An 18,152-nucleotide genomic window follows, 5' to 3' on the forward strand; every position below is an offset into this window, starting at 1 on the left:
AAGATTCTATGTAGCTCATACCTTGATTGATAAAGTTCGTGTCCTTGCCACAATCAACGGGGTAATGCTTGAAATTTCTGGTGGGGTCAAAAGTTGGGCGTTTCTGTTGAGAGATCTTGGTAGCATTATCAACAATAAGTTGAGATTCCGACCTATGATTTGTCCTTAATTCAATTGCACACCCAAGATTCTGCAAGCCAGCAAACATGTCTGACAGGAAGTTTCCTGGTTCAATAGAGGGGAGCTGTCTCACATCTCCTAGCAGCACAATTCTCCTAAGGCGGGCCTCATTCACCAACATTCTGAATAAATTATGAAATGTTGTTATGGCTACCAAAGAGCATTCATCTACAACCAGGACGTTGATATTTCTGAACTTCCATTCCAGGGAGGGGTCGTCCTTTTTGTCACGGCAATACAACATGAAACTGTAGGTGACCTGATGGAGAGTGTAGCCCTCTGCACCTGCCCGCTTGCCCAGTAAATTGGCGGCTTTGCCCGTTGGAGCTGTATAAAGAATATCTAAAGCTTCCTCGTCCGGTTTTTCACCTGAACTCTCACCTGGGCAACAATCTCCTTCTTTTTCCTCACCTTCCCCCCCTTCCAGGTTCTGAGGTGACCTGTTAAAATTCATCAATATCAAAATACAAGACAATTTTGATTTACTACTAACTGTGAGATAATTTTATGATAAAACTGAATTCTTCCGAGAAGCATGAGACACTGATAGAGCATACCCTATTTTTCGTTGACATGATGACATCACCTTGGTAACCACAGTTGTTTTGCCACATCCACCCTTCCCAGAAATCACCACAACAGGAAGCTGAGTCAATAATCTTGCAGCCTTCAGTTGATCTGGATCACTTCGAATATCATCAAATTTTTTACTGCAAGAAACCAATTCAAACTAGAAAATGCTGGGATGATTACTGTAGTCTAGATTAACTTCATAAAATTAACGTGCTATGATATTCTCTTTGTACACATACAACTAACAAATGATAGGATATACCACTAACTGATGCCCCATTCTCAGGGTCTGTGAATCTAATCTCATCCGAATACTTTAGAAATAATTCTTTTTACAGTGATGAAAAAAGACTTTATTTGCCATTGACTAGAATGATGGATCATGATTGGTAAAAGCGAAGGTACAGAACTATATCCCTATCTACACCCACTGGCAGGTGGAAATAACATGTGATGTCACAATGGTCTATATCTATTTGCACAATGTTATGTTCAAAGTGAAAATATGTTACACAGGGGATAAATTCATTACTAGAGTGTGGATCCAAAGGGGTGGGACAACAACCAGGAGGCCGAATTCCCATGAGAGTGGACAACAATGCAAGTATTTCTATTTCCATGCAAATTTGGTTGCTTATATGTTAGGTTGGGATACCTCCCCCACTCCCAACCCCCTTCAAAGAAAATGTTGGCCATGGTGGAAAAAAATATTCTGTATCTGATTGTTTACATGAATTAATTATCTTAGTCTAACTGGGGTATATGGCCTCTATGACCTAACCTGTCCAGATCTACATTGAGGATCCACTGGTTCTTCATCTGTTCCTGAAAGAGGCGAGTCACCCCAGTAGCTATGTATTCCTCCGCCTTATACAGACTGTACAGAAATATCCACACCCTGCCCTTAATCGTCTCCTCCTTCACGACCTTATTTCTCTTCAGAAATCTGAGAGCCTCCTTATAGTCTGACACGTAGGTTCGCATTTCTTGCTGAATATCGTTACTTGTGACACCCGTGTGGCCGTTATTGGACTGGAACTTAAGACAATCGTATATCAGTAGGCTGTCCTTGTAGGGTTGCTGTACATGCTTATCGAGGCCAGATTTTTCATACTCATTCCACCTTGCTTCACATCCAATAATGTGGTGGTCTCTAGCTAAGATCTGAAAAATAAAATTGCCATGAAACTATCACACTGTCTTTCCACCCAATAAAGTTGATTAATTATATTAAATTTTTTTAAATTGCTTGGATACTGTTTACAGGGTTAATTTTGCCCCCAAGCTGGGGTTTTTTTCCTTCCCCTTTTGATATGACATTGCAGATGAGTTCTTCCCGTTTTAAATTCATCCAGAGATAGTTGTGTTGAAAGAGAGATAAAAGAGAAAACTATTTCACTCAGTGTTAAATTTGCCCACTGACAACAAGGGCGTAAATAAAACTGAGGCGAATATTTCCCTGTATACAGTACATATACAGACTATAGATTACCCATCAAGTTAGGGAACTATGTCATTCCATGGTTACACATGTATTTACATATATCAAGAAATTGTTTTCTGCTTTGAAAAAATTACAATAATAATCCATAGTATGATATCAAACAGGTTTCAAATCAAACAATTTCCTCTACACTGGAAACCGTGTTGCAACGTGATCACAATCCTGTTTAAAGAGAATGCCAACGATTTTCACAGTTGTTTCACTAGCATTTATTACTTTCTGACACACCTGTTTAAACCCAAACACCCAAGGTCTCTCTTGTAAGTCTGTCTCCAGGGCTCTCAAATCCTGTCTATCCAGAAAGACAACATCCATAAATTGCATTGGTAGTAGCTGAGGCAGTAGTCTGAATATCAGAGGAAATTCTGGTGCTTTGTAAACCAGCTGGGCTTCTGCAATACAATCAGTGGGTTTTTTTTCAATATATAACACACAAGAATTGTATTCATACTTTACTTTCTGATAGTAACCTCCATTTGAAGGGTAATCTCTCTCTCTGTATTGACAATGTAACCACCTCTCTCCCTTGATCTCTCCTCTCTCTCTCTCAATCCTTCTCTTGATTCTTCTCTCTCTCTCTCTCTACTTAAACAAAAACAACATATATCTTTAATTCATTGTACATATAACATGCAATATTACACTGCATTGTACTACTACCTTTATGCTTTATATAACAGTCAATAACACCACTACATGCAGTATTACACTGCATTGTACTACTACCTTTATGCTTTATATAACACAGTCAATAACACCACTACATGCAATATTACATTTCTGTATTGACAATGTAACCACCTCTCTCCCTTGACCTCTCCTTCTCTCTCTCTCTCTCTCTCTCTCTCAATCCTTCTCTTGATTCTTCTCTCTCTCTCTCTCTACTTAAACAAAAACAACATATATCTTTAATTCATTGTACATATAACATGCAATATTACACTGCATTGTACTACTACCTTTATGCTTTATATAACAGTCAATAACACCTCTACATGCAATATTACACTGCATTGTACTACTACCTTTCAGCTTTAATGCATTTCTTAAGGTCTTGATGTCATCTTTCTTTTCATCAGGAAGGTAGACTTCATATCTCTCCAAGAGTTCATCGAGGTTTTCAAATGTCATCTTGTGACTTTCTCTTAATGTTTCACTACAACAACAGTATAACTCTTCAACACAAATGGTGTAATATTATTCATTGTTGACTAAGCTGCGGTTTGTTATATTGACCTACAAATTGTACAATTCCAAAATCTCTTCTAAAAGTTCAAAGCCAGAAATTGGGTTGAAAATTTCTGAGTGGTTTTTTTTCTAATTTCTTTTTCCTTTTATTTTCAATGTCAGAGTCAAAAGTATTGTTTTTCAGTTATCTTTATGAATGAACTGTATTTGTGAAAATATATATATCTATAAAACATTAGAAATTTAGATTAAACTTACATTGATAAATAGGAATCAGCAGGTTATATTCTTAAGTTTCATATATGGCAATTATGAAGTTCCATGCTTTTAAAATGTCAGGGGAACAGAAAACAGTCACTGTTACAAATAGTTCTTTATGGATGTTAGTCATTACCGAACAAACTTGTCGAAGTCCACCACTTCACGTTTAGGAGTGAAATCATTATTTTGATGCTGCCGATTGTCATCAATCTTGTTTGCAGGAAATACAAACTTGTTGAGAAACTGGTACAAGATTCCATTCTCTGGCATCTGTTCCTTCTCCAGAAGCTGGTACGATAAGGCATACATGTCACATGGATAAGTCATGCCATTAACTCCTCTTTTAGTTCTCAAAATTTGGATCCGCCACCATGGATCAGTGAGGTGAAATCCAGCTTTGACAACTACTTGACATCCTTTCCTCTGGTCAACAAGAGTGCCTGTAATGATATTTATCACCCAATCACTGATTTTGACTTCTATACACTGAAAACTAGGTAATCTGAAACCTGAGCAATCTCTTTCACTAATTACATATTAACCATCAAAACAGAGTGTAAACAAAACAGAGTGTAAACATGATTAAATTAACCATCAAAACAGAGTGTAAACTTGATTAAATTAACCATCAAAACAGAGTGTAAACTTTATTAATATCAACCATCAAAACAGAGTGTAAACTTGATTAAATTAACCATCAAAACAGAGTGTAAACTTGATTAAATTAACCATCAAAACAGAGTGTAAACTTGATTAAATTAACCATCAAAACAGAGTGTAAACTTGATTAAATTAACCATCAAAACAGAGTGTAAACTTTATTAATATCAACCATCAAAACAGAGTGTAAACTTGATTAAATTAACCATCAAAACAGAGTGTAAACTTTATTAAATTAACCATCAAAACAGAGTGTAAACATGATTAAATTAACCATCAAAACAGAGTGTAAACTTGATTAAATTAACCATCAAAACAGAGTGTAAACTTTATTAATATACAGAGTGTAAACAAAACAGAGTGTAACCATGATTAAATTAACTAAGAGTAGTCTAGTGACGGGTCGACAATTGAAAGTCGATCATTAGAAGTCTCCCAACGTCATTTATTATTAAATTACGACTTTCAATTTTTTTGCAACTGTTTACAAATACAGTGGTGGATCCAGAGTATTAAAACAAGCTCCTGCGAAGGTTTCGATAGGTAAAAACAGGAGGACCATGGGCCACATCGCTCACTTGAGCCATCTTGGCCCTGCTGTCATTCAAGATCATAAGGTCAAACACCAAAGTATAAAAAGGTCCAATCTAATTAAAATTAGGTCCTAAGATCCGCTCATCTACTATTGCTACACCAATGTGTAATCTAATTTTAGATTGAAAGGTCTTGCCATAAAGAACCTACATACAAAACACGACAGTCCTACCTTAAATAGTTCAGGAAATATTAAATAGGTAAGGTTTTTTTTAAAAGTAGGTCAAACTTCAAGGTCAAAAGATCAAACATCATTGAGTTACAAGGTCTTGCCATAAAGAATCTATACACAAAATATAAAATCCCTAACAATAACAGTTCTGGGTATACTTCATACCCGGTAGGTTATGTTTTCTGAAAAGTAGGTCAAACTCAAGAGTTCAGAGTCACAAAGTCAAAGAACATGATATGAAATGAAAGGTCTTGCCATAAGAAATATATATTATATACAAGATATGAAAGATCTACATTATAATAATGTAGATCTTTCATATCTATTTATATAGTTCAGGATATATTGAATATAGGTCACAGTTTTATTAAAAGTAGGTAAAACATGCAGGTCAAGGTAATAAGATCACACACCATTGGATGGCATGAAAGATCTTTCCATAAAGAATGCACATTTATATACAAAATATGAAAGCCCTAGCTTAAATAGTTCAAAAGATAGCTTTAAAGATTTTACTAAGAGCAAGAAGAAAACATCAGGGCTCGAAATTAACATATGCCCGTCAGTCTGTGACTGGTTAAAAGTCTGGCGGACTGACTGACATTTGTTTTAGTCAGTCCGATGGGACTGGTTAATTTTCTAAAGCATCATTTTGGAAAATATACTTATGAAATTTTATACACACATTTGGCATGCTTCGATCTGTAGATATCAGACGAATCTGATTCATAAATATAAATCCCACATTTAAGTGTTACAATATTATCTGAGACATATTGAGTTTAATTTCATTTTAATAACATTAATGAAATATGTTTAATTATTTCTGGAAAACTCTGTTGGACTGGTAAAATTTTCTGCGGACTGGTTGAAATTATACCCCATCAGTCCGACTGGACTGGTGACATAAAAAGTTGGCTTCAAGCCCTGAACATGCAGGACTCAGTGGCGGATCCAGGATTTCTGAAGGGTGTGTGTGTGAAAGTCAAGTATTAGCCAAAGTACTCGGTCATTTTGGAGAACAAATATGGAGTTTTACTCACAATTTAACGTGAAAAAAGGGAGAGGGGTCTTGCCCCCTCTGAATCTGCCACTGGGACTAGCGAAGACACTGTTTTAAAATCAACAGTAACATGGAAGGGTTTCTTTGACGATTTATTAAAAAATTTACTTAATTATAAGAAGCAAGGAATAATTTCATACTTTAAAGGCGAGTGTGGACCCCAAAGGGATATTTAAATTCATTTTATATACAACACCTTTGCTCTCATTTGAAATCCCGTCGTGATGTAAATATGCATTTAAAAGTCCGAGTCAGCATGAAGAAAGCTTTGAATTCCGGATGATCTTCAAAGCACAGTTGAGAGCAAATAGATGCATTCAAATTGTTCAAAATTGTCAGTATCGATATGATTTATAATTTCAATTCTCTCCTGAAGCTTTTAATCATATGAGCCATCTTTCATCCATATACGGCCAGAAATCAAAACAGTTTCCCCGAGTCAGTGAGTGGCAATATTCTAAACTGGTTACAGTGGCAGAACAGGTTAGTTTAGTACAGATGTACCACACTGCACATACCCTAGATACAGGGCTTGAAGCCAACTTTTTATGTCACCAGTCCAGCCGGACTGATGGGTATAATTTCAACCAGTCCACAGAAAAATTTACCAGTCCAACAGAGTTTTCCAGAAATAATTAAACATATTTTGTTAATGTTATTAAAATGAAATTTAACTCAATATGCCTAAGACAATATTGTAAAACTTTAATGTGGGATTTGTATTTACGAATCAGATTCGTCTGATATCTACAGATCGAAGCATGCCAAATGTGTATAAAATTCCATAAGTATGTTTTCCAAAATGATGCTTTAGAAAATTAACCAGTCCCATCTGACTGACTAAAACAAATGTCAGTCAGTCCACCAGACTTTTAACCAGTCACAGACTGACGGGCACATGTTAATTTCAAGCCTTGAGATACAGGCCTTTATCTCACCACCCACATCTCTAAAACAAGGGGTATGAGGGTTTCAGCCCCTTGTTTCAACAAAATCACTTGTAACCCTATCTTAGAAGAGAGGTGGTGGATATTCATGGACAGAATACTCCATTAAAGCTTCACAAGCTATGGAAAACAAAAACAATTTTTTTTAATGTAACCTGGTTACAAAACTGCCACTCAGGAAAACTGTTGTGATTTCTAGTTGTATCTACTTTAAATACAATGCACAAGTGAAACAAACCTGGCTGCCCTTGCACATATCACATCTAGATTTACATAAATCACAAATCCTCATTTGCTGTCCTTTCCACAGTTATAGAAACAAATAATTTCTTCCCTTGTGTGCAGGATGAAAAAAAAAATTGTTGATCCAAGATTTTAATTTAACTGCTAACATATGTTTCAACATTTGTAGTAAATCATATGCAATGTCAACCATACCCTTGTTCTGCCTTTGTTTCGTTCTCTGGAAAAATCTTTTCCCTCCACTCGATGTGGATTTGATCTCTTTGAAACTAAGGAATTGTATTTCATCATCTTCTTCGTCGCTGTCATCCGAGTCAGCATGGTCGAACGGTCTGAATACCCCGCCCACAGGGTTCTGGACCTGAAATCTATCTCTTTTATTCCATTCCGGAGTGTACCTCTTCATTTCACTAAAAATGGCAGAAAATACATGGAAATACATTGGTTCACTAAATCAATTCTGTAACATTTTTGCTCAATTATCATAATTATTATTTTCTATTCAGTGCATACAATAACATTTGTTTAGCTCTTGTCAACAAAGAAGAGTATGCTGCTCTAACTAATGACCCCCCCCCCCCCCCCCCCCCCCCGTCTTTTTTTCTAATATTACAAATATATGTATGATCACACATTATAAAATATGGGTCTATTCATTTACAATGAGAATACATCACCTATTCTCAGAATAAGTAGACATTTTACCAGAATGCATGTCTCCAGACTCTACCTGATAAACATGCGGTATTTAAAAAGTTTTTGTAGTAGTTTTTAATTCAAATGTAACTCTACTTACAATTTCATCTCGAATTTTTTTTTAGACACCCATGAATTATAAAATACAAATCAGAAAACTCATCAACTTTGCCTAAACTTCAATGTCGCCGAAGGGGTATACTACATTTCCGCATTTATAAAACCTAAGATGACTTTCACGAGGTATTTATAACAATATTATTTCAAAATCCATGTTTAGATGAATATTTAAACAGGTATCAATATACGTAAGATCGGTTTTTTAATTCATCTTTCGACTTTACTCGATGTCGCCAAGAAGTACGTAATCTACGTTGCCAAATATAGATGTGTCTTTTAAAATCTTAAATACTCTTTATTTCTGTTGCTAATATTAAAAACTTTATTAGATTATAACGGTCTATTATGTAATATTTAAATGCATATACACTGGAGACAAAATACTTCATAAGAACATCTGCAAAATGTGCTTTTAATCCGTCGTTTTAAGCATGTAAGATACGTGATCGCAGGAAAACTATTAAAGTAAATGTATATCTAGAAGTTTGTGTGTTTATTCTATATCATATCGTGTACGGAGTATTTCTCAAGCGAATAGATACATCTGTCCATACAAACACTAATGAGTTTGTCTACTTATAAGCAAATTGTAATTTACGTTTTGTAATCTTCGTTGCCATATTATTGATACAAATTAAAAAACAAGTGGTCTAGATATTTTTTTCGGAATTTTCGATGATCATCGGTATCTTTTTGTATTGTAAATCAATATCTACTGCTTCCGATTACGTCATGCCCTTGAAGTTGTGTTGATGCGAATTTTCAAAGTCGAAAAAGAAACATCGAATTGCCCATCCTTATCAAAGTTTGAAGGTAAGAAGTGTTTTATTTTTCACTAAATTGGAATTAGAACAGGTTATTGTTCTATATTACATTAGTTTTATCGTCACAAATTGTAAACACACAACATTTGACACCACAAACAACATATGTATCATACATTCTTGATATTGTAAGTTACGTTATTAACATGCTTTTCTATCACTGTCACTTGATGATTATTTTTTAAGATAATCTGTTTCTACGAATTTACTTAAGTATCATGTACTTCACTGCAGTGTTTGTCGATTCAAATTATGCTCAATACGATTAACAGAGTAATTACAATGCCTTGATAACGTAGCTTACTATATGAAATCGCAACGTAAGAGAGGGCGGTGAATGTCTAAATGAAACTGTAATTATCAGTAATTAATCAAGGATAAACATAAAATTAACATGCACAGATTGTATTTGCGTTTCATATATACATCATATTTGGATTTATTTCCTATATAATATAAAAAACACAGCGATAACGTAAATTACTGTTTGATGTAACGTAGATTACCATAAGAATAAAGGTATTTTTTCATATCCTCTATGAAAATTTGGACGTACAGAACAAGTTTCATAATTTACTGTTTTATTGTAAACAAAAACAAATACAAAACTTAGATGAAATATTTAAATATTTTAACAATTTTAGATTATGGGGAAATCAAAAGCTGAAATACAGAGGGAGTATAGGGAGAGAAAGAAGCTGCAAGAAGGGGAGGGTTATCTAAAAAGAGAAAGAGCGCGAGTGAAGGGCTATTATGTGCCTATAGCAGAGCAATCCAAAAAGAAGGCTAACGAGAGACATAAAAAGGTTAGGGAGGCGGTGCGGAAGCACAGAGAGAAAATGAAAATGGAACTGTCCCAGGAATCTATACAAGATTCCGAAATAACATCAACAACAGAGGCCTCTTCGACCACTTCAATGATTGTGAAACTCCCTGCTATTGATCTACGAAATTGCACCAGGCGTAGGGTAAGTCGAGCTACAGCCAAATGTAGAAGAACAATAGAGAAACTTAATGAGGAAAATAGAAACTTGAGTCGCAGAGTGAAAACCATTTCTAAAAGATACCAGCGTCTTTTGTCTAAGACGAAAGCTCCTATACAACCTGAAAACTCAGTAAAGTCAAATGAAAAGGCAGTCCTTACACCCAGGAAGCGAACCTCTACAGAGATAAGAGAAGAGGGTTTAACTCCAAGAAAGATGCCAAAAACCATTCAAAGGAAACTCCTTATGGCAGATGTTCTGACAGAGGAACTGCATGGTGCATGAAAAGAAAATGGAACAAAAGGGAAAAAGTTGATTTCAAAGATAATATCTGGAAAATTGTTAAAGAAGTATAGGATGAGAAAATATGTTGGCGGGAGCCTCACAAGGCATTCCTTCAACAGCAAAAAAATCAATGCATTTCCAATCATTCGGAAGAAAGTGGAGGCACGAGAAACCCTTCGAAATTCTATTATCAAGTTTCTAGAAAGGGATGATAACAGCCGGATGATGCCGGGAAAAAACGACAAAAAGAGAACTCAAAGTGGACACATGCAAAAACGGGTATTGAATGACAGTATGGCCTGCTTGCACATGAAGTTTGTAAAAGAGACATCTGAAAAAATTTCTCTCGCCACGTTTTGTCGTCTAAGGCCAAATTACATTTGTCTCACGAAATTTATTTCACGAAATACCTGTCTATGCCAGAAGCACCAGAATATGGCCCTTGCGTTGAAGAATATGAAGTCTGTTGGAGTTAAAGTCCCAACAAGTCCTGATGAGTTTTCCAGGCAGCTGAAGGAAAGTAGTATCAACTTAAATGACATATTTCTGGAGATAAGTTCAGAAAACGTCAAGTATGAGCAGTGGAAGAAGATTGAGATGCCTGATGGGAGAAAGAGAACAAAGATTGTAGAGAGGGAGATTACAAAAGAAGATTTTGTAACTGTGGTACAAACCCAAATCTGTGAATTTCAGGAACACGTCGCTAGGGTACGACTGCAATATGAAGCACTTCATAATCTGAAAGACAATTTGCCAGAAGGACACGCTATCATACAAATGGATTTCGCTGAAAATTTCACATGTTCATCAGCAGAAGAAGTGCAGAGCGCGTATTGGAATTCATGTGCAGTTACCCTACACCCTGGAGTTACATACTATAGGGCATCGGACGGAAAATTGACACATAATAACTATGTTTTCGTCTCAGACGATTTGGCACACAATTTCGGGACTGTGTATGCAATTCTAGACAAGTTAATGCCAATGATCAAAATGAAGATCCCACACCTGAAAACTGTACACTACTGGACCGACAGTCCAAGTTCCCAATATCGAAACAAGAGTTCATTTTTCATCGTTTCGGACCACGAGAACATTTTTGGAGTCACAGCTGTTTGGAACTTCTTTGAATCCGAACACGGCAAAGGGCCATGCGACGGAATAGGCAGTACATCTAAGCGAACAGCTGATCTCGCCATAAAGCAGGGCAAAATAATTGTCAAAGATGCATTTGATTATCATGACAAGGTACAGCGATATCACACAAGTGCTAGTTATGTGTTTGTAAAATCTGAAGATTGTGCAACCAAGCGAGATGAATTGACAGAAATAAACCGACATCTTCACCCAGTAAAAGGGACAATGCAACTACATTGTGTCATCGGGCTAGAAAAGGGCAAATTAGCAACTTCGGTAACCTCTTGCTACTGTTCCGACTGCATTCAATGCAAATACCACAATACAGCAGAAGCGTCTCTATTCAAGGGAAATAAAAAAGATGTGGCAGTTAATAATGAATCCGCTGATGATACTCGACATGAAGAACACAACCCTGGGTCGGAAGGTCGTTCTGATGTTAATGACTCAGAAGAATGCTCTTGGGCTAAAGAAGTTAATGTTGGTCAGTACGTTGCTACCCGATACGAAAATGATTGGTTTGTTGGGAAAATTCTTGAGGTCGACGAAGCTGATGATGAAATTCTCATTACATTTTTGCGCCCAAGCCAGAAAACATAACCTGGAACACGGACCTTATATAAATGGCCGGTTAATCCTGATGAGCTTTGGGTGAAACCAAATGAAATTTTGTGCAAAATCACTGAACCAACTAAGCGTGGTAGAACGGGAAGAAGTTTTGAAATATCACAAGAAGATTTCGAAACGGCAACAGCAAAGTTTGCGTTGAAAGTAAGGAAATGAAACAGATAATACAGTGTATGTCTGATGTTTGATAATTATAACGTAGATTACTTGAAAGGATACATATTTCATATCATGTATTATTTGAATCAATTCTGAGGCATTCTATTGCTTTTATTTTGTCAGATTTATAGATTTTAAAACTGATGTTTTGTTGTGAAAGGATCCCAGGCACTAAATAATAGTATTGGAGTTAATGAAAAAATATTGTAATTTACGTTATGATATTAACTTGATAAAGTGAAGATCAAAATACGATATTTTAGTGACATTAGGTGAATTTATCTTCAATAGGTCATCTAAATATTTTTTAGTTTTAGCATTTTAAGGTTCACTTGTGTAATGATATTCTTGTAATCTACGTTGCATTTTCTGTAATCTACGTTACATATACTTTATTAGGTATTTCTATTTTGACGTTAGAGTTAATAAATCCATGTTTAGGAATTCCTTTGAATAGGTTTCTTACTAACTTTCCGTTGATTTAATTTCTATAATAGAATGTATTTGAAGTTTTGTAATGAAACGCAAGTTGAACAAAAGAAAACAAATCATTCTGAATAAATGTTGATATACTTTGATTGTTCTGTGTGGTTTTTAGATGCGATTAGTTTAACAAGTATTGTATATTTTTCGAAGAATATAGTTCAATTTCCCGTAATAACATGTTCAATCTATATGTTTATTGTTTCCAAATGAATGTAAAGGTTTATTCGGAATGAAATTGTAGCAACGTAAATTACTCGAATTTCGAAGAGTATTTTTTGCCCAATCATAACTGTTCGGTCCATTGTCCCCGAGTGTTCAAAATGTTTGTATACACAGAAGAAGCTCCACACTATACAATAAATTTAAATCCTTGAAGATAAAAAGATCATTTTAATTTTGCATTCCCAACTTGAAAATTGCAACTTATTCTGAGAATAGGCAACATAATCAATATTGGCATTTTCTGAATCACATTATTAAACAAACATTCCAATTATATAAATCCCCATAAGGATGGAATTAGCGAAGTTGGTTTCTTAAAACCATTATCTCATACCAAAACAAGATTCTAAAACTTATTTTTAAAATAATCTAGTAATTCATTCTCTACAGTATTTTTGACATAAGCAAACCAGAACTTTAATTTTTCCCCACACAGTCAATTCACCCAACAGTGTTTTTTTTTTTTATTCTTTCTATTAGTGACATTTAAAAATTTTATAACAAAAATACAATAAAAGTATTCTTCTAAACTATGGTGGATTGCAATACCACAATACACCCCCCCCCCCCAAAAAAAACCCCCAGTTTCTTTAATTTTTATTCACATATTTATATATATATATATATATATATATATATATATATAAATATATTATTATTCCTTGAGGGTAATTGTCTTAATTAGATAAAGCATTAATTATTAGATCGATGTATAATAATATAAAGGTGAACAGAAAGGTATACAGAGAAAAAAAACATTCTTTATTCTACACACAAATCAAAGATTGAAATCTAGATGTCAGAGAATGACGCTTTTGTTCTTCACAAATGACGGTCACTGACCCTTAAAGTATTGATGTGACATGTTATTAAACCACAAGAAATTGATGTACAGATGTTTAAGAAAAGTGTTGTTTTGTTAATCTCAGCAAGATTCGTCGAGGCTAGATATCTGGACTGACGCCTATAGGCGTCAGTCCAAATATCCAGCCTCGACGAATCTCGCTGAGATTATTGTTTTGTATGAAAGGAAAGAAAACAATTGACAGTTCTAATACACTTTGCATGCCTGTACATATGTGCTCTAACTAACCTCTTATATCATTATGTTGTACAGTGCCAAGGATGGCAATGATAATCAATTACTCAGTCAAAGTAGAAATTTTGTAACCTGTTAATTGGTGTTAGATCTATAATCTTTTTATATATGAAACCTGGGATCTGTGGGTTAGTATAAACCGATATGCGATGCATTATCCCCTGCACTTATTATAATACAAACGTTTTACAGAGAGAGAGAGAGAGAGAGAGAGAGAGAGAGAGAGAGAGAGAGAGAGAGCATTTATATCTATTCGGAATATTCAATAACGATGAACAAATCGAAAGAATATACGACATGCGCGACACATCATTTACAGAATTCTAACTGATTGTCATTCCTGTGCGCAATACTCATTCCTGTAGTGTACCTGGCTATAGGCTACACATTTTTTATATACCATCCTGAAGTTGGCTGTACTGTAAGGTTTACCGCAACGGAGTACTTTTTATACCCAATGATTCATTTCACTTACCTCAAAACTTTTTCATCTGCCAACTCTAAAAATGCACTGAAAGTTGCTGGGAAGTTAAAAACTGTCTTCCTTCCGGCCAGACAGACTTTTAAATTTTTTCCCCTCAAGACTCCCACAGGTTCTGTTGAATCCCGATCCCGATTTAAAAACCAAGTCTGGTGGTGGTGGTGGTGGTGGTGTGTGGGGAGGGGGGGGGGGGGGGGGGGACTTAATATGATTCCTCTTTGAATAAGGTATCAAATCTCGCAAAATTCCTTCTGACCCATACATATTTGATTTTTTCGTATAATCTTGTTTTGTCTAATAAAGTAGGCTACTAGCCCTAGGCCATACCCAGTCTGATTTCCAGAATTCCCTCCTTACCTGACGCGCGAGTGTAAGAAGGGGTAGTTTCTGTGGAAACGAGGGGGTTATAAATAACCCCCTCGTTTCCACAGAAACTAAAGAAGGGGGTGGATTTAATGTACAATGAGAAGGGGGGACGCATGAAACCTTGGGCGCCCCCAAACCTTCATACATGGAAGAGATCGGATATTTGTGAATGACTCTTCGAACGGTGTAATTCCTATCAAACAGATCTTTATCCACAAACTGTTATTTCTCAGAAGACTTTGTCGCATGGACCCTCGTTCTCTTCAAGAGTCCAAAACAGGTCTTTTTTGTATGGAGCACCAACTACATAAACTCAAATAAAAAAGATATTTTCAATTATTTGAAGATATCATATATTGTTTAACGTCCCTCTTGAGAATCTTTCACTCATGAATGTGGAGACGTCACTACTGTCGGTGAAAGGCTGCAAATTTAGGCCTATGCTCGGCACTTACGGCCTTTGCGCAGTGAGATCTTTATTGTGCCACACCTGCTGCATGTGACACGGGGCCTCGGTTCTTGCGGTCTCGTCCGAAGGACCGCCCCATGCATTTAGTCGCTTCTTACGACAAGCAAGGGGTACCGAGTACCTATTCTAACCCGGATCCCCCACGGGACCGCGCATTGTAATGATGAGAACAATAATTGATTTGATGCGCGCATCTATTCAAGTATTGCTCTCAAATGATGCGCGCATCAATGCGGTGGAATTATTGCTCGCAAAATTGCATTTGGAGCTCGGTACAAATGATTTCATGATCTCTCAGTTGAAGATATCTTTAATTATTTACAACGCTTTTATATATAAGGAATTAATACGCATATAAATTCTTTTGAAGAGAGCAATTGAATTAAAGAAATAAATAATTCAATTGTGGATATGTTGAATTGAAGATATCTCAATTATATAGTTGCTCTCTCTGAAAAAAAATTATTGTGCGCATTAATTGAATTAATTATATCGTCAATTCATGCAAGCATTGGATAAATTGATGCGCGAAATAGTTTAATTAATGCTCTTTTTAACTGAATATGTATAGCGCGCATAAATTCAATCGTTGATATCATCAATTCATTCGGATATAGTAACACTTCAAGTACAGCGCTCGTCAATTCAACAGAATAATTAATGCTATCAACAATTAATTTAATGAATGCGCGCAATAATTCATAATTGAAGATTTCATTAATTATTCGAAGAGATCTTTAATTGAATTGTTGCGCGCATCTTCAAACAATTGAAGACATCTTCAATCATTTGAGTTTATGTTAATTTGGAGCTCCTTATTTTTGACACGTCTATATTTATTCGGGGGAGGGGGATTTCTAATTAACAACGAGCAACAGAAGCTAGATCTCATTGTGCGTAATAATTGAATTGATGCGCTCATCAAATCAATTAAATTGCTCTGAGAGGGTGTCTCATGCATTCAATTGATGAGAGCAATAATTGATATAATCCGCGCATTAATTGAGTGTATATTGTTTAACGTCCCTCTTGAGAATCTTTCACTCATGTGGAGACGTCACTATTGTCGATCGGTGAAGGGCTGCAAAATCTTGGCCTATGCTCTGAAAGCTTTGGAGATGACCGCTTGTCAGATAATGACATACATGTATATTGTAGTCTCTCACAAGTGGCCATCTCAAAAGCTTACAGAAAGTAGAAGTACAGTGCATAAAGAGGGTGATCGGTGGGGAAATCACATATTTTGGAGGATTTACTGGTTTTACCTTTCTTCATTGGGTCTATAGAAAGGGGGAGGAGGTATGTACACTACAGGTGCCTGTGCCTCCACTGAACTACCGCGAACAGTACCATAGTTTGGCAATCGATTCCACCAATAGATTGTTTGAGAGGAAATGTAAGAGGACGGGAGTGCCAAAGCTCCACAATAGATAGATTGCAATACAGTTGTATTAACGGGTTTCCCCACCTTTTTTTTTTTGGTCAGAAAACTGCTAAAAAATAACGCATTTTGAGGCCGGGTTGGACTCCCTTTGGAAACCAATGGTAGAAACCCCATTTAAAAAATTCCTGGATCCGGCCCTGTAGAATATCATGTACATACACAGGAGAGGTTGTATAAACACAATAAACAATATTTTATATTTTCACAAATTTATTGTTTAACGCAAAACAAACAAAACAAATGATTATGTATGAATGTAGGAAGACCGTCTATCTGACAAGTGACAAATGTACACAGATAGTAAATGCACAAATTACACCATTAGTACATGTATTATGAAAACAAGAAATAGAAGTACTAATTGCACAAATTATACTAAAGTACTTGTATCATGAAAAGAACTGTTCCAAAATAATGGACATAAATATTCACTGAATGTCTTTATCATATACCGACTGGTTGCCCTTTTCACTTCTTTTCGGTCCTGGGTGCCACGATGGCAACATGTCCCTTTGGATCTCTGACGCACTTGATTTTCTTGTAGTCAACGCCTTGTGGTACGGTGAACTCGCGTCTAAAAGACCGGGACACTTTGACCCCGTCCTCGTCACGTGAATGGTCAGCAGAGACTGAAACCACGTTCCCACGTCGTTTGACGTCGATGTGGTCAGGCTCAAACACGGACAAATCCAGCTTGGTCTCGTAGGGTTTCTCACTCTCCACCAGCTGCATGTCTTCGTTCTCGCCCTGTGTAATGGCCGGTACGTTATCTACCTGCACCTCCATCTCCTCTTCATCCTCATTGCGTAAATACGGCGCCTCAACAACGTAAGCGTGGTCATTCATCATTTTGCAGTGCACTTTGCTCTGGTCGACCCCTTCTGGGATGTTTAAGCATCGTTTTGTCTCCCGGACCTCGCCGTTGTCTTCATCCCCCCGTACATGTCGGGCGTGGATCCTAACGCAACCGTTTTCAACGTTTACTTTCACTTCATCAGGGCCGAAGTTGTCCAAGTGAAAAGTTTGAGTCCATTTGGAAGGTCGTCTGCTGGGTGCAGCGAATCGGGGAAACAGCGCCAACTCGTCGTTCAGCATGTTACTCAACATGGACCTGATGGGTGTTGCAGGTGCATAGAACGATGAAAATGGACTGTAGTCGTAGTAAACAGGTATCAGAGACATGTTCACACTTCTTTCTTCTCAACTCGTACAGCTATTGTTGCTCCTTTACCAAGTTAGACTGCTTTGTCCGACAAGCTCATTTATATAGTATGTGCAGAGTTCCAGAAGTAACTTATTTTGCGTCACGCACGTGCAATTCTATTCTTAGGATCTCTTACATAACAGAGAAGGTTCGGCAACTTTCTAG

General features: G+C 36.4%; 2 protein-coding genes across 4 annotated transcripts in view; both read right to left on the bottom strand.

Moving 5' to 3' along the window:
* Positions 1-14,636, bottom strand: part of LOC125676327 (DNA helicase B-like) — a 25,956-nt gene extending 11,320 nt beyond the window's left edge. The window contains exons 1-10 of one of the 3 annotated variants that reach the window (XM_056158555.1): positions 14,499-14,617; positions 10,968-11,031; positions 10,704-10,803; positions 7,581-7,795; positions 3,840-4,146; positions 3,283-3,413; positions 2,486-2,649; positions 1,535-1,917; positions 738-890; positions 22-620 (exon numbers count right to left, since the gene is read on the bottom strand). In XM_056158555.1, coding sequence (XP_056014530.1) covers positions 22-620; positions 738-890; positions 1,535-1,917; positions 2,486-2,649; positions 3,283-3,413; positions 3,840-4,146; positions 7,581-7,791 — 1,948 coding nt within the window. In that variant the 5' untranslated portion in view covers positions 7,792-7,795; positions 10,704-10,803; positions 10,968-11,031; positions 14,499-14,617. Of the gene's footprint in view, positions 1-21; positions 621-737; positions 891-1,534; positions 1,918-2,485; positions 2,650-3,282; positions 3,414-3,839; positions 4,147-7,580; positions 7,796-10,703; positions 10,804-10,967; positions 11,032-14,498 lie in introns of all 3 variants that reach the window. The other 2 variants (XM_056158554.1, XM_056158556.1) reach the window with 2 other exon arrangements.
* A 2,339-nt stretch (positions 14,637-16,975) lies between these two features.
* On the bottom strand, positions 16,976-18,143 carry LOC125673387 (major egg antigen-like). The gene has a single exon (XM_048909960.2). The coding sequence runs from the start codon at positions 17,963-17,965 to the stop codon at positions 17,252-17,254; it is 714 nt and encodes a 237-aa protein (XP_048765917.1). The 5' UTR covers positions 17,966-18,143; the 3' UTR covers positions 16,976-17,251.
* Between the last annotated feature and the right edge of the window lie 9 nt (positions 18,144-18,152).

This window comes from Ostrea edulis, chromosome 3 (genome assembly GCF_947568905.1).
Source record: "Ostrea edulis chromosome 3, xbOstEdul1.1, whole genome shotgun sequence".
NCBI classification, from domain to species: domain Eukaryota; kingdom Metazoa; phylum Mollusca; class Bivalvia; order Ostreida; family Ostreidae; genus Ostrea; species Ostrea edulis.

Bases quoted from the DNA above. Each gene is read 5' to 3' on its own strand.
- LOC125673387 (XM_048909960.2), bottom strand. From the start codon at position 17,965: ATGTCTCTGATACCTGTTTACTACGACTACAGTCCATTTTCATCGTTC.